The 27,373-nt window shown below is 67.1% G+C and overlaps 2 protein-coding genes across 2 annotated transcripts in view; one reads left to right on the top strand and one right to left on the bottom strand.

The window, feature by feature from the left end:
• Positions 1 to 11,873, top strand: part of LHPP (phospholysine phosphohistidine inorganic pyrophosphate phosphatase) — a 43,964-nt gene extending 32,091 nt beyond the window's left edge. The window contains exon 7 of the mRNA XM_080640195.1: positions 10,944 to 11,873. Coding sequence (XP_080496321.1) covers positions 10,944 to 11,040 — 97 coding nt within the window. The 3' untranslated portion in view covers positions 11,041 to 11,873. The remainder of the gene's footprint in view (positions 1 to 10,943) is intronic.
• Positions 11,874 to 14,779: 2,906 nt separating this feature from the next.
• The window catches only part of FAM53B (family with sequence similarity 53 member B), a 74,893-nt gene continuing 62,299 nt past the window's right edge, over positions 14,780 to 27,373 (bottom strand). Inside the window, exon 5 of the mRNA XM_080641988.1 lies at positions 14,780 to 16,944. Coding sequence (XP_080498114.1) covers positions 16,582 to 16,944 — 363 coding nt within the window. The 3' untranslated portion in view covers positions 14,780 to 16,581. The remainder of the gene's footprint in view (positions 16,945 to 27,373) is intronic.

Below are 27,373 nucleotides of genomic sequence, written 5' to 3' on the forward strand. Positions count from 1 at the left end.
GGGAACACGAGGTGCTGGCCTCGGGCCGTGGGAGTCGGCCTGCTGGACCTAAAGCAGGTGGACGGCCCGCGTCAGCCTCCCCTGAGCCGCTTCCTTCGCCCGCCGGTGCCCCTCGGAGGGGCCTGCCCACCCAGTGCCCTTGGCGAGGGGGCTCCCCACTCCCTCTGCTCGGGGACGCCGTCTGCACTCGGCAGCAGCCCTCGGCCTCTCCGGCACCTCCCGCCTCGCCCCGGCCCCCGAGGGCTGTCTTCTCGCCTTCCTCACGGACCCTCTCCCGCCCCATCCGTCTTGGAGGCATCCGGGGGTTCCCAGCACCCCTCGCCGCCCCCTGCCCCCGCTGGCCCTGCAGCCCCCACCCGGAAAGTGGGTTAATATTCACCACCTCCCGCTGGAGACAGGGGAGAAGCGGGTCTGCCTGCAGGCGAGAGTCAGAGGAGGGCTCAGGGCTCCGCACAGGGCAGCGCCGCACAGACCCAGCCTTAGCCCTGTGGGCGCTGCCCGCCCCCCGCCTCCCGCCTCCCGCCCCCCGCGCCCCGCCTTCCGCCCCCCGCCTCCCGCCCCCCGCGCCCCGCCTTCCGCCCCCCGCCCCCCCGCCTCCCGCCCCCCGCCCCCCGCCTCCCGCCTCCCGCCCCCCCGCCCCCCGCCTCCCGCCCCCCGCCCCCCCCCCCCCCGCCTCCCTCCTTTCCACACCAGGCCTGGTAGACCGGGCGGGATGCGTGGCCTCGTCCTGTGAACCGCAGAGATCGTGTGCCCCCCACCCCGCGCCCTCCCCACCCGCAGGTGCCCGGAGCCTGCAGGGGGCCGGCCCCGGAGCAGGAGGAGGCCGAGGCTGATTAATATGCTGTACGCTCGGGCTTAATTGGAGCGTAATTGCAATCCATATGCCCGTTAAGGTAATTACACTTATAAACCTAATATAACCCGCAGCTCAAGGGGCGCGGCGCTCATTAAGGCTCGTAATTAACATTCACAGGAACCTCGCAATTACTGAGTATCCTCCACGCCGGCCGGCCCTCGGGGCTGAGAACGAGGCCGCTGCCCCGCCTCCCGGGGCCTCTGGGGCTGCACCTCGGGGCTCCAGGCACGAGAGCGCCCCTCCCTTGCTGGGTGGCGTCAGTGCCCGTCCCCACTCGGCTGACGACAGGACAGCAGCGGAGCAGAGCCCGTGACTCGCTGCCCCCGCGGCTGCGTTCCGGCCCCACGGACTCAGCCTGACAAGCAGGTGCTGACGAAGGACGATGAGAAAATGCTGAACGAGAGGCAAAGCCAAACCCGGGGGCACGGGCGCTCCTGGGGCTGCCCTGCCCCTCCTGCACCTGCGGGGCCGCACCGGTGCCCTCCTCCCTGCCCTGGGGTGGGGCCGGGGGAGCTGTGCCCACACTGTGCCCGGGCCCACGGGGGGGCACTCACCACGCTGCCCGGCTCGCACCGCCGGCCGAACACGGGACGGCGCGGCTCGGGACCCCCTTTCACGGTGGCGGAGCCCTGGGCCCCGGGCACATGTTTGTGTCTCCTCTGCCGTCCGAGTGTGGGCGGGAGCAGATGTCTCCCGACAGAAAGAGAGACGTCCTCAGGCCCCGGCGAAGCCGCTCCTGCCAGGAGCTCTCGGGAGGATGTTTGGGAAAATGTCCAGGCACTCGTTTTTCTCTCGACCTCTCCCTCCGGGGCCTGGACGCTGGAGGTTATAAATAAAGACGCAGCCGTGGCCCTGCCCTCCCACCGTCCCTCCGGTTTCCCCGCAGACGGTACGGGGCGGGCCCTGCGAGGCGGTAACTGTGCTCCCAGCTGGAAGAGGGACGACCCGCAGGGTCCAGGTGGCGGGCAGTCTGAGCCCACGAGAGCAGGGAAGAGAGGGGAGTGGTGAGAACACTTGAGGGCGGGCCTAGCGGAGGGATTTCCACCAAGACGGAGCCGCCTGAAGAGGGGTGTGAGCTCCGAGTGTCCGCCCGTCTGTCCTGGAGTTGGGAGGTGTCGGTTTTTTGGTTCTTTACTGCTCGCTGGCAGCACTGCCCGCCCGCCTGCCGCCGGCATCTGGCTGGGTCCGAGGCACCCCCTCTCCTGCACCCCCTCACCGTGGGTCCCAGGCTGGCTTCCCTGGGGCCCACACTCGCCAGGGCTGCTGCTGACATGGAGGCCACCCATTGAGGCCGCCCAGGGGGTACGCGGGTGCGAGGGATGCCACGCCGGGAGATGCCGCATGTGGGCCCGGTCGCCTGGGCGGGAGAATTCACGCAGGGCGGTGGGCGGGGCTTGGTCTGTCTTGGAGGGCTTCCTTCTTGAGGCTGGGGTAGGCTGGGGGTGGAGGGGGGAGTGGCGGCTTCTGGGAAGGGCTGGGTTTTCCTGCGCTTCGGTGCCCGCCCAGGTGTGTATCCCGGCTCCGTGACCCGCGGCCAGAAGGGTCATGGGGTCAGGAGCATCTTTGGTTGGAGCTGCGTGGTGCTGCCGCCCGAGGGGCCTGGACGGCCTGGGGCTGGGCAAGGCTGCAGCTCCTGCACCTGGGCGGGGCGTGGCCCCCCTTCCTGAGCCCCCCAGCCACAGAGCCCCGACCACAGAGCCCTGACCACAGAGCCCCCGACCACCGTTCCCGATCTAAAGGACCGAGCTCGGTCCAGGCGGCGGGCAGTCTGTGACAACTCCCTGTGGTCACTGGTTCGTTTCTGGAGAGGAGAGACTTGTTTTTTGGTTTAACTGTTTGGTTTTTAATTTTATAAACATAACTAGAGGCCCAGTGCACGAATTCGTGCATGGGTGGGGTCCGGTGGCCTGGCCCCAATGAGGCCCCATCAGGGCCGGGCCAGCTGGGGGAATGGGCTGTGGGCAGTGGGCCAGCTTGCCCCGCCTCCCCAATGGGAAAGGGGGGTTTGGGGGGCTGATCAGGGGTCAGCTGCCAGGGGAGGAGCCATGGGTGGTTGGCCGGCTGGCCCTGCCCCTGTTTGGAGTGGGGGGGCACATTGGGGGTGGGGCTGGCTGGGGGGAAGGGCCACAGGCGGTTGGCTGGCCAGCCCTGCCCCTGATTGCGGTGAGGGGGCCGATCTGGGGTGGGCTGTGGGGGGGGAGGGGCTGCAGGAGATTGGCCAGCCGGCCCTGCCCCCTATTGGGGTGGGGGGGTGATCAGGGGTGGGGCTGGCCAAGGGGAGGGGCTGTGGGCTGATCAGGGTGGTGGGGGCCCATTGGGGGCGGGGCCAGTTGGGAGGAGGGCCCGCAGGAGGTTGGCGGGCTGCCCCTCTCACCCCCTGCCCCCAGATCGGCCGGTTTCCTGGCCGCAGTGGGCGTAATAGCGACCGGTTGTTACCGCGTTCCGGTCGCTGGCTTTTTATACTACAGATACAGTCACCGGGAGAAACTGGGAGAATGAACAGGCTGGAAGGAGCAGCTAGAGAACCCGCTGTGCGATCCACCAGCAGCATCCAATAGCATTTGGGCGTATTTCCCCCCAGACCCCCCCACACCCCACTTTTTAAGGTTTCATGTAAGCACGATGGGGGGTGTTATTCCGTTTTATGGCACGAGCCTGTCCGCATTGAAATAGACTGGACATGTCCTACCTGGGCCAAAGTGGGAGGCCCGGCTGCAGCATTGCCGAGGGGGGCGGTCTACAAACATCCCTCTGGGGCGTCGCACGAGGAGCACCGAGGCTTTGGGGTCCCGCCGAAAGGAAGACCAAGCCGCCGAGCCTGAGCGAGGACCTGGCACGGGGCCTGGGGGTGCACTCGGCGCCTGCTGTGCGGCCCATCGAGCCCGAAGCCCGGCGGTCCCAGCGCCTGCGGCCGGGCTACAGGGGATCCTTTTCCGTTATTTTCAGAGAGAGTGGAAAGGAGGGGGGGGAGGGGAGAGAGGGGGGGGAGGGAGGAGGGGGGGAGAGAGAGAGAGGGAGAGAGAGGGGGGAGGAGAGAGGGGGGAGAGAGGAGGGAGGAGAGAGGGGGGAGAGAGGGGGGAGGGGAGAGAGAGAGAGGAAGAGGGAGAGAGAGTGGAAAGGAGAGGGGGGAGGGGAGAGAGGGGGGAGGAGAGAGAAAGAGGGAGAGAGAGAGTGGAAAGGAGGGGGGGAGAGAGAGAGAGAAAGAGGGAGAGGGGGGAGGAGAGAGGGAGGGAGGAGAGAGAGAGAAGCATCGATGAGAGAGAGACACATGGATTGGTTGCCTCCCGCACAGCCTGCAGCTCAGGTACATGCCCTTGGCCAGAGTCGAACCCGGGTCCTCCGTCTGCAGGCCGATGCTCTACCCACTGGGCCACACCGCCCAGGCAGGGCTCTAGCTTCCCCCTGCCACTTTCATTCAGCCGGGATGGCCCCTCGTGGGCTTTTGCCCAAAGACAGGTGTGGGGGGACCTCCGGGGTGAGCGGGTCTCCCTGGCTGCGGTGTGGAGGGGTTACGGGTGGTGCGTCCCTGCGCTCCATGCCGCCACGTTGCTGTGACCGTTTGCCCTTGTCCCTCCGGGTTCTCGTGTGACTATAAACACGTCCCTTTTTCCGTGCCTGGAGTCATACCGTGGCTGTGAAGCTGAATAATCGAGTTTCTCCCCCTTAATGCACCCCAGGTGTCTGCGGGTCACAGGGAGCTGCCTTCTTCTTTCCCCGGGTCAGGGCGGGTGGAACGCACTTTGTAACATTGTTTAAGGGTTCCCGGCCTGGAGACAGTGTTTCCACTCTGCCACCATTCCACACAGGGCCCCGGTGAGACTCCCAGACAGACATCGGTGTGTCTGTGAACAGATCTTTCTCTTGTGGAAGGGTTCCGTACTCACAGAACCGCACCGGGACAGCAGTGCCCCCCACGCCTCTCCCGCTTCCTCTCCCGGTGACGCCTTACGTTTCCGCCGTGCCCTTGTTGCAGCTAAGGCAGACACCGTCGCACACACATTGCCAACTCCCGGCTGTACTAGGATTGCATCGCAAACATGTTTTTGTACGTGTGTCTGATGATTTCTTTAAAATCAGTTCCCCAGAGCGGAACGGCGGGTCAGAGGGAGGAAATGGAGGGTACACCCTGGTCCCCAACCTCATAAATCACCGGGAAGCCTCAGAGACAACCGACGTGAGGAGGAATTGAAAATATCCTCGTCGCCCTGGCTGGTTTGGCTCAGTGGATGGAGCGTCAGCCTGCAGACGGAAGGGTCCCGGGTTCCATTCCAGTCAAGGGGACGCACCCAGTTTGCGGGCTCAGTCTCCAGTGCGGGGCATGCAGGAGGCCTCCTGCACACCCCACACTGGGGATGGAGCCCGCAACCAGGGCACGTGCCCTGAGAGGGAATTGAACCCTGACTTCCTGGTTCATACGTCAGTGCTCAACCACTGAGCCATGCCCCCTGATCTGCAGCCCCCCTGATTCCCAGCCCCCCATTTGCAGCCCCCCCCCCCCGATCTGCAGGCCCTGATCTGCAGCCCCCCCGGTCCACAGCCTCCCATCTGCAACTCCCCCCGCTGATCTGTAGCTCCCCCTGGTCCACAGTCCCCCCGATCTGCAGCCCCCTCTGATCTGCAGCCCCGCCGCCCCGGATATGCAGCCCCCCTGGTCAGGAGCTCCCTGATCCGCAGCCCCCTGTGCAGCGACTCCAGCTCGGCGTGAATGTGTCATTATTCCAGGCCCGACGGTGTGCTGGCCGCTCGGGGGCTGGCGGTGCTGGGAGCCGGCCGCTGCCAACGCCGGTTGTTTGCCTTAATGTTTGCAGGCCAAGTCCTTTCAGGAAAGCTCTCTCCCCCGGCGTCCTGGCTTTGCACCGTCATTCTTTCCACATAATTGTGTACACAGCTCATTCCTCCAATCACATGGCGTTCTCTCCCGCTCCCTCTCCCGCCCCCACTCCTCCCAGTGCAGAGGAAATGGAGGTGGGTGAGGGCAGGCGAGCATTTCGGGGCTGGGGCTGCGGAGCGAGCCATGGCTGAGGCCTGGGCAGGGCAGTGCCACTGGCTGCCAGGGAGTCGTGGTGCCACGGGCGCCCGCCCACGGGGAATGCTGGGACGTCCACACAGGTGTCCCTGTTGGCGTCCCTCATTATGCCTGTGAGCTTTTAAAAATATATTCTTTTATTGATTTCAGAGATGGAAAGGGGGGAGGGGGAGAGAAAGACAGAGAAACATCCATGATGAGAGAATCAGGGATCGGCTGCCTCCTGCACGCCCCACCCTGGGGATGGAGCCCGCACCCGGGCCTGTGCCCTGACCGGGAATCGAACCGTGACCTCCTGGTTCATAGGTCGGCGCTCAATCGCTGAGCCTCGCGGCCGGGCCCACCTGTGAGGTCTTACAAGGCCGGGCGTGGTTAATGATGGTCACCGTAGGTATGGGCCCCTGTTCCCCACGGGGAGGGCGGGGCCGGTGCTGGCCTTGGCCTTGCCTTCCGGGCCAGCGAGGTCTTCCTGGTGCTCAGGAGGCGCCATGGGAGCCGAGAGGACTCCTCCTGGCCCAGGAGTGACGTGGGCATTGGCACTCTGCAGGAGGGCAGGGTGGTGTCCTGCCCGCCCGTCCCGGGCTCCCCGCATCCAAACAGTGGGCCTGTCCACAGAGGCACCAGTGACGCTTGGCTGAGGGCAGGGGGCCATCCTGCAGGAGACGGGACGGGTCCAAGGCCCAGCACCCCACTCACCTGCTCGGGCCCCGGGGGGGCGGGGGTCCCTGCTGAGCCTGCCTCCTAGACCCAAAGCAGAGGCAGGTCGTACAGGTGCTCACGGAGGGGAAGGGCCGGCAGCACCGTGTTCCCGCTGTCACGGCTGCCGCGAGGGCGGCCCCTCCTCGCAGGAAGCAGGACGCCTGTCCCAGCGCTCCCACCTGTGAGGTCGCGGTGACCTGTCCGCCACCTCTGAGGGGGCATTCCAACCCCAGGGCGCTCTGTGGGAGCCGGGAGCAGCCTCTGCCACATGGACAGCGCCCCCTGAGGCTCCGGGAGGAGATGCACCTGAGGGCAGACCCCCCACTTCAGTGCGGGGCCGCGGGGGCTGCCCCGGGGCTTTCTAGAGGCCGCAGGCCTGTGTGTTGGGGCGGTTGATGGCTCCCCAGAACCGAGGAAGGGCCGGGCCTGCGGAGACCAGAGCCGATGGAGTGATGCTCCGAGCAGCCCCGCCTCCCGAGTGGAGATGAAACGGAAACAAGATTCCTTCTCGCCCGTCCCGGGCGGCCCCGTGTGGGGCCCTGCGCCCCGAGGCGGTGGCATCCCCGAGGGCCGGCTGACGGCCCCTCCCCGGTGGCCCTGGCTGGACTGTGATGGATGAGGTGCTAAGCCAAACCAGGGGGAGGGGCCGGACGCCCGCCGCTTCCTCCAGGCCCTCGCTTCTGTGCCTCAGTTTCCGCCTCTGCATGGACGGAGGGACGGACGAGGAGAGCCCTCCCCCACCCACCCCCAGGTGGTAAGCGCCCGCAGGAGACGGCCTGGGCCCTCTGCTCTCCGCTCGGCCTCCGCCTCGGGGTGCGGGAGGCAGCTGTGCGGGAGCCGCCTCTTCGGGGCTGCCCCGGCCAGGGCCTGTCCCTTCCCCGTCCTGAGCCCCAGGTCGTCATCTATGGGGGGACACTGGTGCCACCCCCAGGACAGCTGAGGAGGTGCCATCATGGTGCCCAGCCAGAGGAACCCTGCCATCCACCAGGCCGCCTGGCCCAGCCCCCAGGGCCACGCAGGGTGGCGAGGACGTCGGGCCTTCCCTGAGGGGCCTGTTCAGCGACAGGGAGGGTCACCCCGCCCCGCACGCTCCCCCTTCCGGGGCTCCTCACGAGAACCCAGGGCGCGGGCTTGCCAGCCGGGGCAGCTGGGCGGCCCTGGTGCTCCCGGACCCCGCGGGGCCCGGCCTCCAGAGCAGGGGGGGGTGGCATTTCGGGGGGAAGCGGAGAGGCCCGCCCTGTGCCCGGGGTCTGGGGGCAGAGCCGGCTGCGCGGGGCCAGGCCGCTTGTTTCCACCGAACGCACACGCGGCGCGCACCGTGTTCCCATGTGTTCGGAGCGGCTGTCGGCACCTGTGCGGGGCCCGCGGGCCGCCCTTTGCCAGAACGGGCTGCCAGGGGCCCCGCAGGCCGCCCGCCCGGGCCCTGGCTCCCAGCGGCTCTGGCCGCGTAGCAGGTGCTCCCAGCTGCTTGGGAGGCAGACGTGGGCTCCGGGGCCTCCCGCCCTCAGCAGCAGGGGCTGCGGCAGCCCTGCCCGTGGGGGGCCCTGCACCAGGTCCCGAGGGAGAGGGCTCAGGGACTGTCACTGCTGTGAGTGACGTCGTGACAGAGCGTCCCAGGGCCTGGGGGGCTGGCCCACTCTGGGAGGAGTCCAGAGCGCCCGTGCGTCCACCCCGGGCCGGTGGGCGGGGCTCTGAGGGGACCCGCGGAGAAGGTCCCCGAGATGTTTGGCAGCCGTGGCCCTTGTCCTCTCCTCCGGCCAGAGTGGCCCTCGAGGGTGCCCTGCCCCCGCCCCCAGCACCTGCCGCCCATCCCTCCTCCTAGGCCACACCTGTGCCGGCTGTGCTGTCTGACTCCCCACCGCAGCCCCGGGAGAGGCTCCGCACCCCCTTGCAGGTGAGGGAATCGGGGCTCAGCACGGCAGTGTCCCAAGTCACACACGGTGAGGCCCTGTTTAACCCCAGGGCTCCGGCCCCCTCCGCCAGGCCCAGCGGACTGCATGGCAGGAAGGCCACGCACACCCGGCAGGGCAGCCCCCCCCCCGGCCCCCCCCACACACACTCTGGGAGCAGGAGGCCGCCACAGACGCCCCGACCTCAGGAAACGCCCCGCCTGGAGGGGGCAGCACAGTTAAGCGGACAGTGCGGTGGAGTGACGGGGCTCCACGGGGTCAACAGGTGCCCGGGGCACAGAGCGGGCACCTCCCCGAGGTGAGGCTGGGGGAGGCGCCAGGGCCGGCTTCCGGGGAGGCACTGTTCCTGGGAATGAGGGAGGGGCAGCCCATCCAGATGCTGCAGGGGCAGCAGGAAGCCAGTGGGTGGCGCCACTAGGCAGACAGCAGGGAATGGTGGGGAGCGGGGCCACCTAGAGGCCGCTCGCCCATTGGAGGGAGCAGCTGCCCCCGCCCCCCCCCCCCCCCCCCCCCCCCCCGTGCCGCTCCCTTTGGCCTGGGGAGTGCTGGCACCTTCTCAGCGAGTCCGAGTCCCAGCTTCTGTTTGTGAGTCACTCTGTGGGCCCAGCTCCCCCCGGGGTCTCCACTTTGTGTCTGGCCTCACCTGCCTGTGAATGGGGCAGAGGCTGGGGCAGGGGCTGCAGCCAGGGCTGGGGACTCAGGGAACCTCTTGGTCAGTGTGAGGGGGTCTCCAGAGACCGCCGCACACCGCTGGGCAGCGGGTGGCACACTCACGCATTTTCGGCCGCCGCCTCTGCTCTCAGCGCCCCAGGTGCCCGCGGGGAGTGGGCAGGGAGAACCGCGCAGGAAACAGCTGGCGCTGTGGGTCGGTTCTGGCTGACGAGGCGCCACCGGCTGGAACCTGCGGTAAACAGGCCGGTTCCTCCCTCCGGGCAGAGCGGCCCGGGCGGGTGCCGGGGCCACGGGAAGTCCCTCCGGCCGGGCCTGGGCCTGGGTGGAGTGGCCCCTGCTCAGGCCTGGCCTGGGCGCTGCCACCATGAGGCCCAGACGAGGAGGCCGGTGTCCCCCGCGTGGGGGAGGCCATGTGGCACTCAGCACCTCGTGGGGTCCATGTGGACGGCGCCTTCCTTTCATTTCCTCGTGGCTTTTCCACCAACACCGAGCCGTGCTCACTGCAGGGCCAGCACCTCCCGGCCGCCTCTGACCCGGAGCCTGCAGGGGGAGGGCGCCTGTCCACGGGCCGCTCGGCCGGGCTGAGGTCGCCAGCACGTCGGGGCTCCCGGGTGGAGACCGTGTCCCACGTGCCGAGGGAAGGGCTGCGAAAACGAGCACGAAGCCAGCCGCCCCGGACGGAGCCCCGGCTCCGCACGCCCTGTCCGTGTCCGTGTCCTCATCTGGCGTGGATGCGTCGGATGCCCCGCCACGGGCGGTGCGCACGCGTGGGGCCAGGCGCAGCTGTCCCTCGCCCTGGGGGTGCAGCGTGTGTGGCTCACCCACCCCCAAGCCAGGGATCTCCGCCTGCACCCCAGGCCGGCCGGCTAGTGGCACCCCAGGCCCCCACAGTGCCCACGGGCCCCCTCTGCTCTGCACCCACTGCCAGGGGCACATCTCTGCTGGGTTTCGTGGTTCAGCCCCCACAGTGTGCGGGATGGAGGCCCCACGAGCCACAGACCAGCGTGGAGGGGGCTCTGGGCCTTCGGGGCGGGCGGGGCCAGGCGAGTACCTCCACGCACCCGGTTCCCCGAGCCCTGAGCAACGTCGTGTAATGAAGACATAAAAGTCCACGATTTCCTCTGTGTTGGCCAACACCGCCGGCTGCTAATGCAATCCTTTCTTTTAATGGATTCTCGAATTGAAATGACATGTAATTAAACGTAATTAGCCACGTATGCCATTCGGCTAGTACCGTGTGCAGAGGGGCTGGCCAGAATCTCATCACAACGTGCCTTTTTTTTTTAAAAAAATATATATATTTTTCTTGATTTCAGAAAGAGGAAGGGAGAGGGAGAGAGAGATCGGAACATCAATGATGAGAGAAAATCACGGATCGGCTGCCTCCTGCACGCCCCCTACTGGGGATCTAGCCTGCAACCCAGGCATGTGGCCCTGACTGGAATCGAACCCGGGACCCGTCAGTCTGCAGGCCGACGCTCTAACCACTGAGCAAAACAGGCCGCGGCCACAAGGCGTCTTCTTTTATGGGCAGGTTTCTGGTGCCCTCTTGGGGTTGCGTTCCTTTGATGGACAGTAAACCTGGTCTGAGGCCCTGGAGGGGCCCAGGAGGGGATCCCGGGGCAGGTGCCAGGGACGTGACGATGAACCGGGTGGGTGTTTGCTGGGGGAGGTTCTGTTCCGCTTCGAGCCCTGGCCTCTCGCCCGCCGGAGAGCTTGCCCGGCCGGTGCTGCCACCTGGACCCCCGTGTGGCCTGACTGTGGCCTCTGCCCTCCCCAGGCCCAGTGACGAGCACCATCCCGAAGTGAAGGCTGACGGGTACGTGGACAACCTCGCGGAGGCCGTGGACCTACTGCTGCAGCACGCGGACAAGTGACAGGCCTTCTGGGAAGGTCCCAGCCTCCTGCCACCCCCCCCCAAGTGCCCAGGCCACCCCAGGTTCTGCCCTCGCCCTCCACAGGCAGGCGCGGGGCCCAGCCAGACGGTGTGGGCGACCGGCCCTTCCTCTCTCCCTCCCCGGCCTCCTGCAGCTTGTCCCCTCCCTGGTGGCCTGCTCCCTGCCCGCACAGCCTGTGAAGCCAGGGGTGTGGGAGAGGCCTCCGGAGAAGAGAAACCCCCGGGCATGGGCTGGGGGGACCCCGGGAATACAGGAGCCCCGAATGCACGTGCTCTCCAGGGGCACCGGGTCCTGTAAACGCTCCTCCACGTGGCCCCAGGCAGGTCCCGGCCTCGTTACCCAACCTTCTTGGCCTTTTGGCACGGAGCCGGGAGGACCGAGCCGGGAGGACCGAGCCGGGAGGACCGAGCCTGGAGGACCGAGCCTTCCCTCGGCCAGTGCCGCCCCAGCTGAGCCAGCCTCCGGGCACTGCCCCGCCCCGCCCTGCCCCCACCTGGACTCAGAGTGGCCGCTCAGCACCTCCCCCCTCCCCCCCCCCCACTGTCCTGTCCCCATGACTCTCCTGTGGAGCCCAAAGCTGGGGCAGCTCCCAGGGCCTTTGAGCAGCGGTCGCCAGCGTGGTCCGCGGGCCCCTGGTGGCCCGTGAGGTCTGAAAGGTTGGCGACCGTGCTCAGGAGGCCCGCGTGCTGCCGAGCGAGACTGTCAACCTGGGACGGCTGCGGGCAGGGCACCTCCTGGAGCCATAACTGCGTACACTCGCGCCCACTGTGTGCAGGACACTAACCATGAAATAAACCCTCCAGCCTGTGGCGACGTGGGCTTCGGCTGCCGAGGGGGGCGCGGGGGGAGGTTGGGGGGCAGGGACTTGAATCACTGAACAGCAGAGGGCCGGGCCCTGGGACTCCCCACCTGCCCAACCCTTTCCTTTAGCAGACGGGGACACCCAGGCCCCTCAGGACCTCCCATGTCCTAGGCACAGCCCTGTGGGCAGATGGCGTGGCAAACGGGTTGTGCACTGAGGAGAGCCTCTCCACGGGGGGTCAGCCACGCCCCGACCTGGAGGGCGGGCACAGGGACCGCGTGGCCGGAACCAACTTGGCCCAGCTGGGTGTCGGGCAGGACAGTGAGCCACCCTGTCCTCCGGGGGCTGTGGGGCCGGCCGGGCCACCTCCTGGGAGACCCCGGTGGCAGGTGGCCCACAGGGCTCTGGACCGGGCCCGGCGGTTGGCAGCAGTGATGCAGGAACCGCCCCGCAGCCTGGCTCTCGGTGCATCAGGGCCCGAGCCGATGCTCGGGGGCTCTGAAAGGCGGTTCCCCCACCATCTGGACTTGGAGGTTACAGACGGGGTGTCTCCACTCTGCTGCCCTGGGGGTCCTGGCTCCCGGTGGAGTGAGGAGCTGAGCCCTCCACCTCTCTATCACACACACACGCGCGCGGGTACGCACGGCCTGGGCACGGGGCTACCCAGATGGCACCTCTAGAAGGCCCTCGACGCCCCCCCACAGCCATGGCCCTGGCCATAGCCCGCCTCCCCCTCGGGGTCCTCGCCAAGGCCCCTGTATTCAGCCTCCCAACCGTGTGGAGACATCCACTGTCCCCCTTTTACAGACGGATCCCGAGAATCAGGGGACGGAGGGCCCAGGCCCTGCCCCTGCCATGGGGACCCGCCGGCTAGCCACGCCCAACAGAAACCAGACAGCTCCTGCGGCTGGATATTAAACCAGGAAGCTTTATTTACACAGTAAAAGTAACAAGCGAATTCCTGAGACTAGAGGGCTCTAGTGCAAGGCAGCGTGGCCCGTGGGGGGGGGGGGCAGCTGTGGGGGCGGAGGTGGCCAGACCCCACACCTGGGCACACGCCTGGCCTACTCCACCCGCTCAGGCCGCCACCCTTCCTGGAGTTTCGGGAAAGCACGCCACAGCCCCAGAAACAGGCTCACTCTGTCACCGAGCCCCCAGGACACCCTCCACACACCGACACCACCATTTGCCAGAGACTGTGCTAGAAGGTCAGGCTCCCAGTCCCCGCTGTGGCCTGCGACTCCTTTCATCTTGCTCTCTTTCAAGAGGCCTGGTTTTCTGCGCTGGCGCCAGTGGGAGGGGTTTGAGCAACTGTGACTGTGGCAAGAGTCATCCATGGGCCGCACCCACGGGCCAGGCAGGGCCGCCACAGCCCGGCGTCTGCAGGGACTGCTCACGCCCCAGGCACACAGCCCGAGCGGTCATCACTTAGGTGACCGGCCCCAAGACCAGAGGGCACGCCGTTAACCTGAGCAGAGGCAGAGGCCCAGGGCCACCGGGGAGGGGGCGGTGGGGGGTCGATGCCAGGGAGGCCCCTGGGCAGCGCCAGCGGGTGGGAAGCCACACGCTCTCTGCACAGGGACACCCATTCGGACGTTAGGTTTGGTTTGATCACGTGGCTTCTCCTTTACTGGCATTTTCCTCCGGCATACAAATTCACAAAACTTTCCTGCTACAAAAATCTTGTTGAAAAGTAAGGCTTTCTGAGAATGGAGATGTGTGTGTGGTCAGAGAAGCTCTGTGGCGGGGGGCTGTGCGTGCTGTGGACCCTGGGCCCGGCCACCGAGAATAAGGCAAGAGATTGCGGCATGTAAACGGTGAGGCCGGCAGCACCCGCCCGCGCCCGGGGGCAGGCAGATTTCACCACCTTCCGGGGCCTCTGAGCCCAGCGGCTGGGGAGGGTGCTCCTGGGGGTGAGGGGCCACGTGAGAGGGGGCCTCTCCTCCCCACCCATCGCCCAGAGCCACGACCCGGCCCTTGTCCTGCAGGGCCCGGCAGCCCCGCCCTCCCTCCTGGCTCGGATGTCCTCCGTGTCCCCTCCCCTCGGAGCAGGAGGTCATGGGCAGCGGCTGTGAGGCAGGGGGAGCCGCCAGCCTGCCCCGGCCCCCGGGGACAGTCCCACGGGTCAGAGGGAGCCTCCCTCCAAGACTAGAGGGACTAGGGGGCTGGAGCAGACGGGCCTCTCGGGCAGGGTGGCAGAACCTTCTAGAAGTCTGCCCTCTCCAACCAGAAGACAAATACACAACGGGCCCAAGGCTGTCTTCTCTGAGCAGAAGGGACAGGGCGGTGTGGGCGTGGCCAAGGAGCTGCCGGCAACACAGCCCCGAGGGGGGGAGGGGGCCAGCCTGCCGGGGCTGCCTCTTCCCGACAGTGCCCTGGGTGGGGCGTGCTGGTGGTCAGACCCGCAGGGCAGGAGGGGAGGATGGGTCTGAGAAGAGGTCACCTGCACTGCAGCCTGGGACACCTCCGCCACGTGGCTCCCTCCTTCGCCCCAGTAAAGGCATCTGGGGCCGCCGCCCATCCCGTCCCGGCTCAGCCCCCGCCCCTCGCTGTGGGCGCCTGCAGTGTGGACCGGGAGACGGGGCCGCTCCTTCCCTTCCCCGGAGGGACTGCCTTGGAGGCCGTGGGCCGAATCCTAGTGCCTCCCGCCCGGGCTGCGGAGGACACGGAGCACGTGGTCTCTAAATGCAGGGGCTGTCGGGTGTCACCGCACAGCGGCCCAGCCGCCTCGGATTACCGCGAAGAACAGGTGCCATCCACAACCCGCCTGGTGGGGACGGGCGCAACGTGCTCCTCGACCTTGAGCCTCCAGCTCTGGCTCTCCACGGCCCCGAGGGGATGCGCCTTGGGTGGGAGCCACTTGGGCGAAGCTGGTTGGCGCCCAGGCCCCCCCCCCCCCCCGCCCCCAGTGCCCGCACGCCCATCATGCTCCAGCGGGGACCTCAACACCATCTCCACGGCCACGGCCGGGCCTTCTGCAAGCGCCCTATGGCTGATGTGTAGAAAGAGCCACCTCTTTTGATGTAAAAAGTGAAGGTTTATGGAGCGCTTCGGTGGGCCCTGTCCTCAGGGGAAGGCGAGAGCCTTTTGGGTGAACTGCGGAGGGAGGCTGCCGGCAGAGAGCGAGCTGAGTGCCGCGGACGTGCCTGATCCCGCCAGGAACTGCAGGGCGCACCGGCTGGCTGTTCCTGCCGCTCGGGAGAGGAGCCACAGCTCATAAGCCCACCCAATGGCTACTGCGTGCGGAGGGAGCCGAGGTCGTTAAGGCCCCGCTGGGCCGAGCTGGGGCGGCGGAGTGAAGTCTCGGGGCAGGCTCCTGGCTGACAGGGCGGGAGGAGCAGGGGGCGGGGGAGCGTGTGTGCCTCGAGCTCTGTGCCTGGGGTGGGGCTGTGGCAAGGCGGCGGCAATGAACACACTCCGCTCCCACCGCTGAGCAGCGGGGCCTGTCTCGAGGTGGACGGGGCGCCCTGATGAAAGCCCCCAGGGAATGCCCACCACCACCAAGCATGCGCCTGGAATTCCGCAGGGGGCTGTGCGGGCCCTCGACCAGGCCCCAGAGCAGCCAGCGACACCCGCACCCTGACCTGGGCACAGGGCCCCAGAGCGGCCAGCAGACACCCCACCCTGACCTGGGCACAGGGCCCCGGAGCGGCCAGCAGACACCACACCCTGACCTGGGCACAGGGCCCCCAGAGCGGCCAGCAGACACCCTCACCCTGACCTGGGCACAGGGCCCCAGAGCGGCCAGCAGACACCGCACCCTGACCTGGGCACAGGGTCCCCAGAGCGGCCAGCAGACACCGCACCCTGACCTGGGCACAGGCCTGGCGTGTGCACCTGCTCACCCTCCCGCCTTCTGAAGACATTTTCAAGAGGGTGCCCTTCCATGGTGCCATCTCTCCGCTCCCGGAATCAACTAAGCCTCCCCCCCCAGTGACAGGGTGGCACGGGAAACAGCTGCCCCCGCCAACCCTGTGGAGTGGCCCCCAAGTGGCCGGGAGCCACGGGGTCAGGCTGGCCACACACGGGGGAGGCAAGCAGGTCTTTCCACCCCATGTCTGCCCCACATAGATGGCCTCTGACAAGCACCCCAAGTTGTTCCCTGGCCCCGAGAGTTCAGACGTGAAGGGCCCCGGGCCTCTCACTCGGAATGAAGGCGGCTCGGGTCTGGTGCTGCCGCAGAAGGAAGCGCCTCCTGAACCTTCCCAGCCTGAGGCGGCCCGGAGGCAAGGCACAGAGTAAGACTGAGGGGAAGGACTGCGGGGCCGACCCCCACACGGAACCTGAGCAGGAGGCCTCGAAGGACCTGACACCCCCGGATGGGCCTGAGCCCCCAACAGGCCCCGAAGGGCCGAACCCCGGCCAGGGCGGCAGGCAGAGCGGGGATGTGAGTGCCGGCAGGCGCCTGGGGTGCGTGGGGCCCGTGTCCCACGAGGAAGAGGTGGGGAGACCCAAACCCACAGCAGTTCTGTGGCCCGTGGCCGTGCTGGTGAGGGCCCGGCTCCGTTGCGCTGCGCGGCGTGGCCGGATGGGCGCACTGGGCCGGCAGTTCTGCGGGCAGGAGCGCCTCGGGAGGAAGGGGCGCTCCCTGGGGCTCCCTGGGACCCGACTCCTTCCCGGACGCTTTCTCAGGCCCAGGAGTGGGGCTCCCGCTTCAAGCGCCCGCCCCGTGCCGCAGGGAGGCCACAGATCCCGGTGCGCCACCGCCCGGCCGGGCCTCAGTTATTCTCTATTTGTTCGATGTCCAGCTCTCCATCCAGGGAGCAGGGGCTGCTCTCGGCCACCCGGTCCCGCCAGGCAGGGGCGGGCTCCCCGCGCCGGCCACAGCCCTCGTCGGGGGCACAGCCCTCGGCCTCCTCCCAGCACAGCTCCTCCTTGCAGGCCAGGTCATCGAAGGAGGGGGCGAGAGGCTCGGGCACTGGGGTCCCGGCAGGGGTCCTGCCCCCGGGCCCGGTGGCTGTGGCCGAGAACAGGGCGGCCCAGGACCTGGTGCTGCCAACGTGGAGGGCGAAGGGGCTGCGGGGGCCGCGGTCCTCCATCCCGGAGCTCAGGCAGCTGAGGCTGCTGAAGGTCTGGCAGTTCTGTGGGCGAGAGACACACAGGTTACCAAGGGTCACGCCCCCTCCTGGAACCCAAGGACCCCGGGCCCCCCAAGCCAGGCCAATGCCCGCCAGGCGGGGGCAGACGCCCCAAACCTGGGCTCCTCCATCGTCTGGAAGGAGCAGGGGCCGACGGCCACCCACTCCTGAAGAAATACCCGGGCCCATGGCACCCTGCTGATAGGTGCAAAAGCCTGGCCGCGGGGCGCAGGGGTGAGCGTCGACCTGTGACCCAGGAGGTCAGGGTTAGATTCCCGGTCAGGGCACAGGCCCGGGTTGCAGGCTCCATCCCCAGTAGGGGGCGTGCAGGAGGCAGCTGATCAATAATTCTGTCTCATCATTGATGTTACTCTCTCTCGCCCTCTCCTTTCCTCTCTGAAATCATTAAAAATATATATATTTAAAAAAATAATACAAAATTCAGTGGTTCCCCTACAAAGTGGCAAAGGGCACAGGCCTGGCAGCACCCACTTCTGGGGAGGCCGCAGGGGCAGGCTCCGGGCCCTCGGGCACCTTCCCGAAGGGTGACCTGATCCAAAGGGATCAGATGCCTTCGGGCCATTTCCCGTCCAGGGTTTCCGTCTGAAGAACACACTTCAGGTGCGTGCGCAGCTCCAGCCCCAGGGCTAGGCCTCGCGCACTGCTCAGCCAGGAGGGGCGTGACCAAAGCTCCCCCCGGCTCCGGGCAGGCCGCAGACAAGGGAGGCTCTTGAGCCACTGGAAGACATTCCGCAGTGAATCTACTGACGCAAATGGAAACCCGCCAGCTGCGCTGCTGCACCGAGGGGCACAATGCCCACCCCACCCACTGGCCCCGACCGGATCGGAAAGGGGGAGGGGCGGAGGGCTGAGCTGATGCCCAGCCTGGGGCTGGGTGACACCAGCCAGCAGCGAGCTGGTTTCCACGGGAACCGGCCCCGCCTGAGATGCTGGCGCTCAGGGGCCGACCCCTCAGCCCCCCAGGCCCGGCTGCCTCCTCTGTCCGAGGCACCAGCGAGAGGGCACGGCTGACGAGAGCTCCCTGTCTACAGGGCTGGCTTGGTGGGCTGGCTCAGAAGGGCCCCAGGCGTGGTGAATACTCTGCTTTTGCCATCTTGAAATCCAGCAGCTTTTAAAACGCTGGGCCCATGACTTCCTGCGGGTACAGCTCATCATCTTTGCTCCCCGAGTTAACAAAGAACCCGTTCCCCCACCCACTGCTGCCTCTGTGTGGGGCCGGCCTGCGGGAGGAGGCAGCCGGGACCTGCCTGAGCGGCGGGCACAGCCTGAACGCCACCCAAGGGTGCTGGGCCCACCTGCTCACGACAGGGGGCAGGGCCGCATGGCGCACACGTGGCTGAGTTAGACGGCGGTTTTCCCAGCAGAGCACAGAACGGGGACAGAGGCCGACAGCCAGGGTGCACGCCCAGCCCGCAGGTCCTCCCCAGGACCGGAGCGGACAGGCCCTTCCAGGGACCACGGGAGAGATATGCGGGCGGGACCGGAGCACGGCCCGCCGCCCGCGCTGAGACCACAGGCCTCCCGAGGGCCCAGTGCTCTCACAGCCCACGTCTGTGTGTCCCTCGGGACGGAAGATGACCACCCGCTGTCCCGGCAAGCAGGCTTTCGGGACAGGCTCAGGGGATGGGAGAGAAAGGCCTCTCCCTGGAGGCGGCACGTGCCCGGGTTCTGAGCGCCTCGGAGGACACCATTCTGGTGGCGTGGCTTGGCATCTTTCCATTAACGAGGAAGGTGAAGCCTGGGGGAGGGGCGGGGGAGCGCCCTGGGAAAAGGCACTGGGATTGAGGAGAGAAGGGCCGGGCCCCCGATTAGACCTCCAAGACCCCAGAGGCCGGCCCATGTGAGACAGGAGCCCAGCTGCAGCCTCACCCGACTGGGAACCCTGCAGCCCCCAACCTGGGCCACGTGGGGTTCAACCCCCGCCCCGCCCCACTCTACACAGTCTATTCCCTCCCCCAACAGGGCAAAGGGCCGCTGGCGGCTTCTCATGCAAAACGGAGGGTCCCAGGTCAGAACACGATCTGAGGCTGGGCGGGCAGGAGCCCCAGAGGCCTGCGATGGGCGAGTGGGCGAGGGGGTCTTTGCAGCCCCTTCTGCCTCCCGGCCACTGTCCCGACTGGCCCAGAGCTGAGCCAGGACAGAAGAGCTGGGTCGGGCACAGGAAAGAGGGCCCGGCCCAGGCAGGCAAGGCCCCGAGCAAGCGCGTGGCACTCAGAACCACCGCTGAGTGGGCTGTGTCGCCCACAGAAGTGGGGGGGACCCCACGGGTGGCGATGGGACTCCTGCTATAAATCACACCACTAACCTCAGCCCAAAGGGCTGCGAGTGGTCACGGTGACACGGGACCTCACGCCGGCTCCCCGCAGGCTGACCCTGAGCGGGCACCGCTGGCTCCGGAGCTGGAGCTGGAGGACGGTGGGAGTGCGGGTGCGAACAGGACAGGAAGCTCCTGGGTCTGTGTCGGCCCTCCCTGCTGCCCAGATGGTCCTACGTGACTTCATGGCACACGGACAGTGCCTGGGCCCTGCTCACGCCAGCGTCGGCCACGCCAGCGGCTGGGTGCTGCAAACCCCACTTGCTGGAACTTTTCAGAGACGTAGCTCTGGCCTCGGTTGCCTGGAGAGGGCTGAGGTCGCATGGGCTGTTGCAGACCCGGCTTGGCCTGGAAGGGGCACCAGGGCTTCAGACGAGCCCCCCCCCCCCCCCGACCTGCCCAGAGAGGCGGGCCGAGGGCACCAGGGCCACCGCTCTGCTCTCTGGACCCGCTGGGTCCCTGCTCTGCAGCCGGCGAGAAGCTGCGAGGTTCAGCTGGTACATGAATCAGCCCCAGGCCACCAGGGCGCCCCACCCCCACCAGTCCTCAGGCACCTGCTCCCGGGCCGCAAAGCCGGGGTCACCTTGAAACCTTGACTCAAAACTCAGCCGCAGTAAACACCCACGCCCGCCTCCTCCGAGGATGCCCGGGCAGTGGCACGCCCCTTCCCCACCTCCTCCGAGGAATGCCCGGGCGGTGGCACGCCCCTCCGGCCGGCCAGGAGGAATGTGATGGCCACAATGGGGCAGTGTGTGTCCTGTCCTGACTCCATCCCCGGGAGAGCCCACCCCACACTGACCTCCAGGTACAAACCATGCCCAGCCCTATAGCTGCCCTGTGCCCAGCACGCCCTGGCAGGGTCCAGGCCAGCCGCTCCTGGAAGCTCACGCTGCCCGGAAGCCCAGCTCCCAGCTCCCCAGGAGGAAGGCTGCAGGGCTGCTGGAGGCCTGTGTGCCCTCAAGGATGTCTGGGGCCCGGCCAGCCTGGCTCAGTGGTGAGAGTCGACCTCTGAACCAGGAGGTCACAGTTCCATTCCCGGTCAGGGCACAGGCCCAGGTTGTGGGCTCCATCCCCAGTGGGGGGCATGCAGGAGGCAGCCGATCCATGATTCTCTCTCATCATGGATGTTTCTCTCACTCTCTCCCCCTTCCTCTCTGAAATCAATACAAATACATTTAATTTTAAAAAATGCCTGGGGCCTGCAAAGCTGTAAGTTTCACCACCACGTGAACGCGCTCTGGGTGAAATGGCCGCGGGGACAACCAGTCCCCGCTCCCAGGACCGCCCTGGGGAGGCGCCACCCACGTGGTGGGCACGGGCCTGCCCAGCTAACAGCTCGCCTGTCCGTGGGGCCTCAGGCTAGTGGCTGAAGGCATGGTCAGTGCCCAGTCCTACGGTCTGGGGCGACTCAGGAATGGAGCCCCCGAAAGTCCGATCTTTCCCACGAGACCAGCCAGGCCTCAGCTGCAGCCGCGTGTCAGCCCACCCCACCTGCCCCCGGGTCTTCGAGCCAGGAGGATGACCCCCTTCCCCACCCGGCCGCGCTGCGCCAATATTCGCTCCTGTCCTCTCCTCTGGGTGGGCCCCTGAAGATGGGGGGCGGGGGGCAGCCCACAGCCAGGGGCCTAGAGCTGTCCTGGGCCTTCAGGGGACCACATCCAGGGGGCTCTTCACATGGCGGGGCTCCCTATGAGGTCAGGCTGAGGGCTGCCCCCCATCCTGTCCACGCCCCTCTCCCCCTCCAGTGTCTCTGAGAGCCTCCCTATTCGCCCCCCCCCCCCATCTCAGGCTCTGCCTCCAGGAACCAGTGACCTGCCGGGAGCACCTCCCCCTTTTTAAGTCCAATGTGACGGTTGGCCGGAGCGGCTCAGCTGGTCGGGCGTCGTGCTGTGCACCCAAAGGTCGCCGGTCGAGTCCCAGTCAGGGCGCAGGCCAGGGTGAGGGCCTGGTCACCAGGAGGGGGCGTGCAGGAGGCCGCCGATTGGAATTGTTCTCTCACATCCTTGGTGTTTCTCTCTCCCTCCCTTTCTCTCTCTCTCCCCGCCCCTTCCCCCACATGTCCTCCGACGAGGACTAACAAAATCCAAGTGGCCGATCTCTGCGTTACAGATTTGGGGTGTAACGACCCCAACCTAAAGTCGGGTGATCAGATCAGCCACCAGCCTGGCCTTGGCTTCCTGGAGCCACAGCCGCTGTGCCGGGAGCTGCTGGGCCCAGGCTGTGGCCGCGCAGTCATTTTCCCCCCAGAGCCGACCCGAGGCCGAGTCCTCCAGGCGTCAGGAGCCCAGCCTGGGCACGCCACCGCCGGGAAGGTTCCCAAGTCTCTGCCTGGAGCTGGCAGACCAGGATGGCAAGGCCTGTGGCTTCCGGGGAGGTTTCTTTCTAACGACCTCGGGAGAGAGAGAGGAACTAGAGTATGTGGGCCCCTCTTTAATCTTAGATAAACCTGAACTTCGCATGGAGGCTGGACTGTCATAGGAAGCCGGGCCGAGGGGTCAGGCGGGGGCTGCTTCCCTGCCCGCTGCTGCCCCGGCCAGAGCTGTGGCCGGCCTGGTGGCAGGTGCTGCGGTGACCCGGCCAGGGCGCTGGAGGCCCTGGCGTCTCCGTGAAACGCTTTACTCACTTTTACCCACGGGAGGCAGAGCTGCTCCCCTGCCCTCGGGAGTGAGGGCAGCGACAGCCAGAGCAGAAGAGAAAGCTGCCCTGGGGAGCCTTTGGGGCCCCGTGAGCACCCTGATTTGGCAATGCAGACTCGAGGTTCCCCCAAGGTCACGGGTTCTGGGTGCACACAGCAGAGAGGGGGCGGCGGAAGGACAGGAAGTGTCTGTGGGGGGAAGGGCGGCGCTGGCGGCCATGAGGAAGTCCCGCTCCCCCCACCATGCCCAGCCGCTTCTGCAGAGGCGCGTTCACGGGGCGCCTGCTCCATGGCCGCCTCTCCTCGCCCACAACACCCAGCTCTGCACCCGCCTCTGGAGCCAGCCCCACCGGAGCCCCTGTGCGCCCTGCTGGCCGCAGCCTGACTCCGCGCCCACCACCTGGCCTGCGCACAGTAGGTGCTCAGTCAGCCAACGGGAAGGAAGGACCCGCTCTGTTAGCCCCGCCCGGCTGGGCTTGTGCCGCCCAGTCCCTGGGTATCCAGGGCGCTGTGGGCAGGAACGGGCCTGGAGCCCCTCTGCTCTGGCCAATAGGCCACACTGCGGCTCCGCTGCCTCTGCCCCGCCCCCCCCCCCCCCCCCCCCGGGTGGCAGAGGGCCTGCCTGGACACAGAAGGAGCGGAGGCCGCCGCCAAGGGCTCCTGGCACCTCTTGCCCCTGCGTGCGCACGGCCAGCACACACTCCCCTACCTCAGCCTGGCCTCGAGAGGGTTCCCCTAACGTCCTGTCCGGGGACCTCTGCGGAGCACAAAGGGGCTGGCGGGGCGCCAAGGCCCAGGCGCTGCTGGAGCGCGGGGTCGGGGCACAGAGGTGGCTCCGGGCGGGCACTGGCCTTTGTTCCGCTGCCTAGCGCCGCGTCAGGGCACCGGGTGACGCCCGCAGAGCACCAGGCCTCCCGGCTCCGCCCAGCAGCCCTCGTCCCTGTTCCAGACACCAGCTTCCAGAGCAAGGGGGCGCTCTCTGGGAAACTGAGCAAATCACCAACTAGTGAATAACCTCATTTACACACGGGCAGGCTAAGGCCAGGAGGGGGTGGGGGGACGGGGCAGGGTCTCACCCCAAATCGCACGGCCAGCAACCAGACCTCTGGACGGCGGGCTGGGCTCCCAAGGGCCCTGGATCGGGGAGGGGGGCCCCTCCAAAAGGCTGGCCCAGCGGGGCGGGGACCCAGTCCCAGCACCCTGCGGGGAAGCTCAGCAAACCGCTAACCTCCTGAGCCTCAGTTTCTCACTTGTACCACCAGGCTAATAAAAGGCCCACATCAGCCACGTAGAAGATCAACGGCGCCGAGATCCCTCCCACCTCCACGTGAAGTTCTTCTAGAGCAGCCTTGGGCAAACGACGGCCCGCGGGCCGGATCCGGCTGTTCTATCCGGTTCTCTTGCTCTCCCCTCCGCTCCTTTACTTTGAATTTATATTAGTTCACACAAACACTCCATCCATGCTTTTGTTCCGGCCCTCCGGTCCAGTTTAAGAACCCATGGTGGCCCTCGAGTCAAAAAGTTTGCCCACCCCTGTCTGGACTTCCCTCCTCTCCCTCTGGGCAAGAACAAGGTTATGTTTTTAAAAGAGCGCTTGGCAAAACTGTGCGAATACCCACCAGCCCGAGTTCCTGCACTTCACCATCGCCAACTCCCTCGGCGTTCTGGGCAGCCCAGGGCCCGAGAGCAGAGGCGGGGCCGACGCCCAGTGGCAAAGGGGCTGCACGTGCGCCGGACCCGAGCCTGCAGCGGTCAGCGGCGGGCCCTCCTCGCGGCAGGAAGGGGAGGCCCGAGGCCGTCCTGCTGGGCAGGGTGTGAGGCGCCCCACCGCCTGGCGCCTGCCTGGGGCCAGTCTGGGCTTCAGCTCCTGGGGGAACACTGTGGGTTTCATGAGCACCCCAAGGCGGGGGCTGCTCTGTGCCCCAAACCCTGCTTCCCCCAAATAAGGCGCATCTCCAGGTCCAGCCCCACGCAAACAGGCTGCACCCACCGCTCAGAGAAGCTGCCGGCCCGCCCGGCCCCCGGAGCGAGAGGGGGCGGCGGCTCGCGTGTCGGAAGGGCTGGGGACCGTGGGAGCCCGGGGCCGCGGGAACGCTGGGACACAGCGACGGTGGCCTTGGGCCAGGTGTCGCCAATCCCAGGCGTGTGAACACGGAGCCCGTTCCCACCTGTCGTCGTATTTCTCCGCCTGGAGAGTAGATGAGCAGCAGAGATTAAGTTCAAAGTCCCAGGTTCGGCGGCACTTCCTTCCCTTTGGGTGGGGATCCGCTCTTTCTCCCCAACAAGGAGATGGCATCGTAAAGGCAGGCAAACGCGAGAAACACAACTGACCGACTCGTCTGCTCACACAGGACTCGGCACAGAAAACTCCAGAAGCCAACCGTCTCCACCCCCCTCACAGGCCACCCCTTTCAGTTGCCGAAGCACACGCCATCCCCCCACCCCACCCCACCCCACCCCACCCCCATCTTAGGCTAAGCCTGGCCCCTCTTAACTCCTGGAGCCAGCACCCTGGCCAGTCCCACCCTGTCGCTGTAGCCAGAAGGGAGGGCAGGCTCGGGGAGCAGGGATGGCTGGAGTTCCCAAAGAAAGGGTTCCCCACTCACTGGACCACCCACAGGGCACTCGGGACTGCCCAGGCAGGTGCCCTGAGCAGAGGCCCAGGGGGTCGGACAAAATGTCCGGCTGCCCTCACTTCCGCGGTGCCCAGGACCGCCCCCCCCACATCCAGAGGGGCTCCTCATGGCTACGAAGCCGGCCATGGCGCGCCCCGTCCACCCCCTCCCTGTCCAAGGCCAGGGGTCCAAGGGTGAGGGCTCCCCCTAGGAAGGCCCCGCAGGCGGGCAGCAGAAACAGGTTCTCGGCGCAGCTCTGGGGCCCCTTCTGGGCACCCGCACCCTCTGTGCCGAGAAGGGATGGCAGGAGGAGGGAGACGACCATCCCCCTCCAGGGCCAGGGTGGTGTCCCCGCCACGCCCACGGGACCCGGGCGCCAGGCTGCTGGCTCCAGGCTGCCACGCGCGGGCGTCCTGGGGAAGTCCTGCCGCCCAGGCCCATCTCAACGGAAGCGCCATCCCGCGTGAGCCCTGGGGTCCGTCCGCCCTGAGGCTGCCATCCAGGCAGCCTTGGCATGACCTGAGGCCTGGCACCCAATCCGACAAAAACCCTACCTCCACCCCACGGCCCCGAAAGGCCCCCTTCAGGCCACACCCCGTCCCGAGCTCCAGGCCCAAGGGCCCTACAGCATCTCACGAGCCTCACACCCGCCCAGCCCCTGCCCCCAGGCTCCATGCAGAGCACCTTCTCCAGGGCCAGGCCGGCAGCTCACTCCTGCCACCCAGGCTCCGCTGGATCCGCCGCTCCCCTGGAGGTCCTCTGCCAGCGGGGTCACCCCTTCACGAACCTCTCTCCCCTTCGGCCCAGCTAAAACGCCCTCCCCCACCCCACAGAGCCCTCCTGGCGCCTCCCCACCCACATGGTGTGTGCTGGGCCCCTGTCCCACCACGGACTGTGGGCGAGGCTCTGGGCTCAGACACAGAGCAGCTCGCTGCATCCCTGATGCCTGGAGACACGAACAGAGCGCCCAAAATGTGCCGCACCGGCACGGCCATGGGTGAGCCTGGGGGGGGGGGGGGGGCGGTGAAGGATTTAGAAAAGACAGACAAGAGAAGAAAGCTGGGGCTAGGTGGGACGCTGCTCTCTGATGGAGACAGCGCCACGGCCTGCAGGCCGAGTCTTCATTATATAGCCAGATCCCACGAGGCCAAGTGAGTGGTCAAGATGTTCACAACGTTCTCACGGGCTTCAAATCTGCTCACTTACAGGCACCTGATCCAGCTTTGTCTACTGGCTGCACCTCCCGCAGCCCACATCACTCAGCCACGTGGGCCCACAGGTTCAGACCATGAGGTCAAGCTTACAACCACAGCTGTAACTGTGCTGGGACTTGCACGTGGCTTTGCCACGAGAGGATCGTGCCCTCTCCTTAGCCCAGGCTTGAACCTGTCCGAACGCTGTAGCTGCTCTCCACAGCGAAATGGTCCATTTGGGTAGAATCCCTGTCCCTGGGACTGTGTTTCCGGGGGCTCCTTCGGCAACCTGAGTCTCTCTTTGCCCGTCTGTGAAGTGGGAGCTAGAGCTGTGATGGGCTGAAATGAGGGGGCAAACAGGCCTGCCTTGGTGGGGGTCAACACCACTTCCTGGTGCCCAGCTGCGCCCCGAGTGGCCCCCGGTGGGAACCGCCTCAGCAGGGCTGCTGGCCCGGTCTGGGTCCCACCTGGGAGCGGGCATGAGAGCAGCAACCCCAGGCATGCGGGGCACAGAGGCTGCGCTGGCCTCGCTGGCCACCAGCGTCCTGCGAGGGCGGGGAGGCGGCAGCCAGCCCGGCTCGGCCGGCATGTCCCGGCGTGTCCCGGCGTGCCTGGTAGGGCGAGGCAGGACATTCCTGGGCACATTCCGACTCTCTGGGCTCGCTGTCCGCCCCCCCCCCCCCCCCCGCCAAAGAGCCGCAGGGAGTGGCAGGGACACGTGTGGGTTCTGTGCCCTGGGCCTGGAGGACTGCCTCTCCCAAAGCTCCGTCTCACCCCGAGGCAGGCAAAGCCCCAGGGGGCACCCAGCTCTGCACTCACAGCCTGAGGCTCACCCATGTGCCCCCCGTGCTGCAAAAACGCCAGGATGGCCCTGGCCGGTGTGGCTCAGTGGATAGAGCATCGGCCCTTGGATTCAGTTCCAGTCGAGGGCGTGTACCGCAGTTGCAGGCTCGATCCCTTGCATATGCAGGAGGCAACCAATTGATGTGTCTCTCCCACACTGATGTTTCTCTCTGTCTCTCCCTCTCTCTTTCACTCTCTCTGAAAAATCAACGGAAAGATACACTCGGGTGAGGAGGAAAAAACAAACACGCCAGTATTCAGGACGGAAACCCAACCCAATTTCTACCCTCCAGAGCCCCAGCACCCTCGCCCGCTCGCTGGTAAAATCCCACCACAAAGGCCGAGGCCTGGGGACCAGCTGGCTCCTGGATGGCCCGCGGGAGAGTGAGGGCCAGAGTGGCCCTAAATCACTCTCAGCCCTGACATCGCCCACCAACAGCGGGCTGAGCTGCGTGCCCGGAGCCTCGGCTGCCCCGGGGAGTCGGCATTGCTGGGGGCTCGCTCCTGTGTCCTGGCAGCCGCAGAGCCTCTGCCGACAGCAGGCAACGCTCACCGAGCACCCTCCCAGACCTGCGGGGGCTTTCCACGGAACCTCACAACTCGGGGCGGGGGGCAGCCTGGCTGGAGGGCCCGGCATTCACGGGGCCACACAGGGAGGGAGGCGGAGAGGGTGACCCCGCAGGCCGCCTGGTGTCTGAGTGCAGAGAGGAGAGGGCGCCGGCCAGGCAGCAGCCAGGTCAGAGGCGGGCGGGGTGCGTGCCCGGCTGACCCCGCTCGGCCCCAGCCTTGGCCAGATGGGAGCAAGGGGCAA

This window comes from Plecotus auritus (assembly GCF_963455305.1).
Source record: "Plecotus auritus genome assembly, chromosome: 9".
NCBI classification, from domain to species: Eukaryota; Metazoa; Chordata; class Mammalia; order Chiroptera; family Vespertilionidae; genus Plecotus; species Plecotus auritus.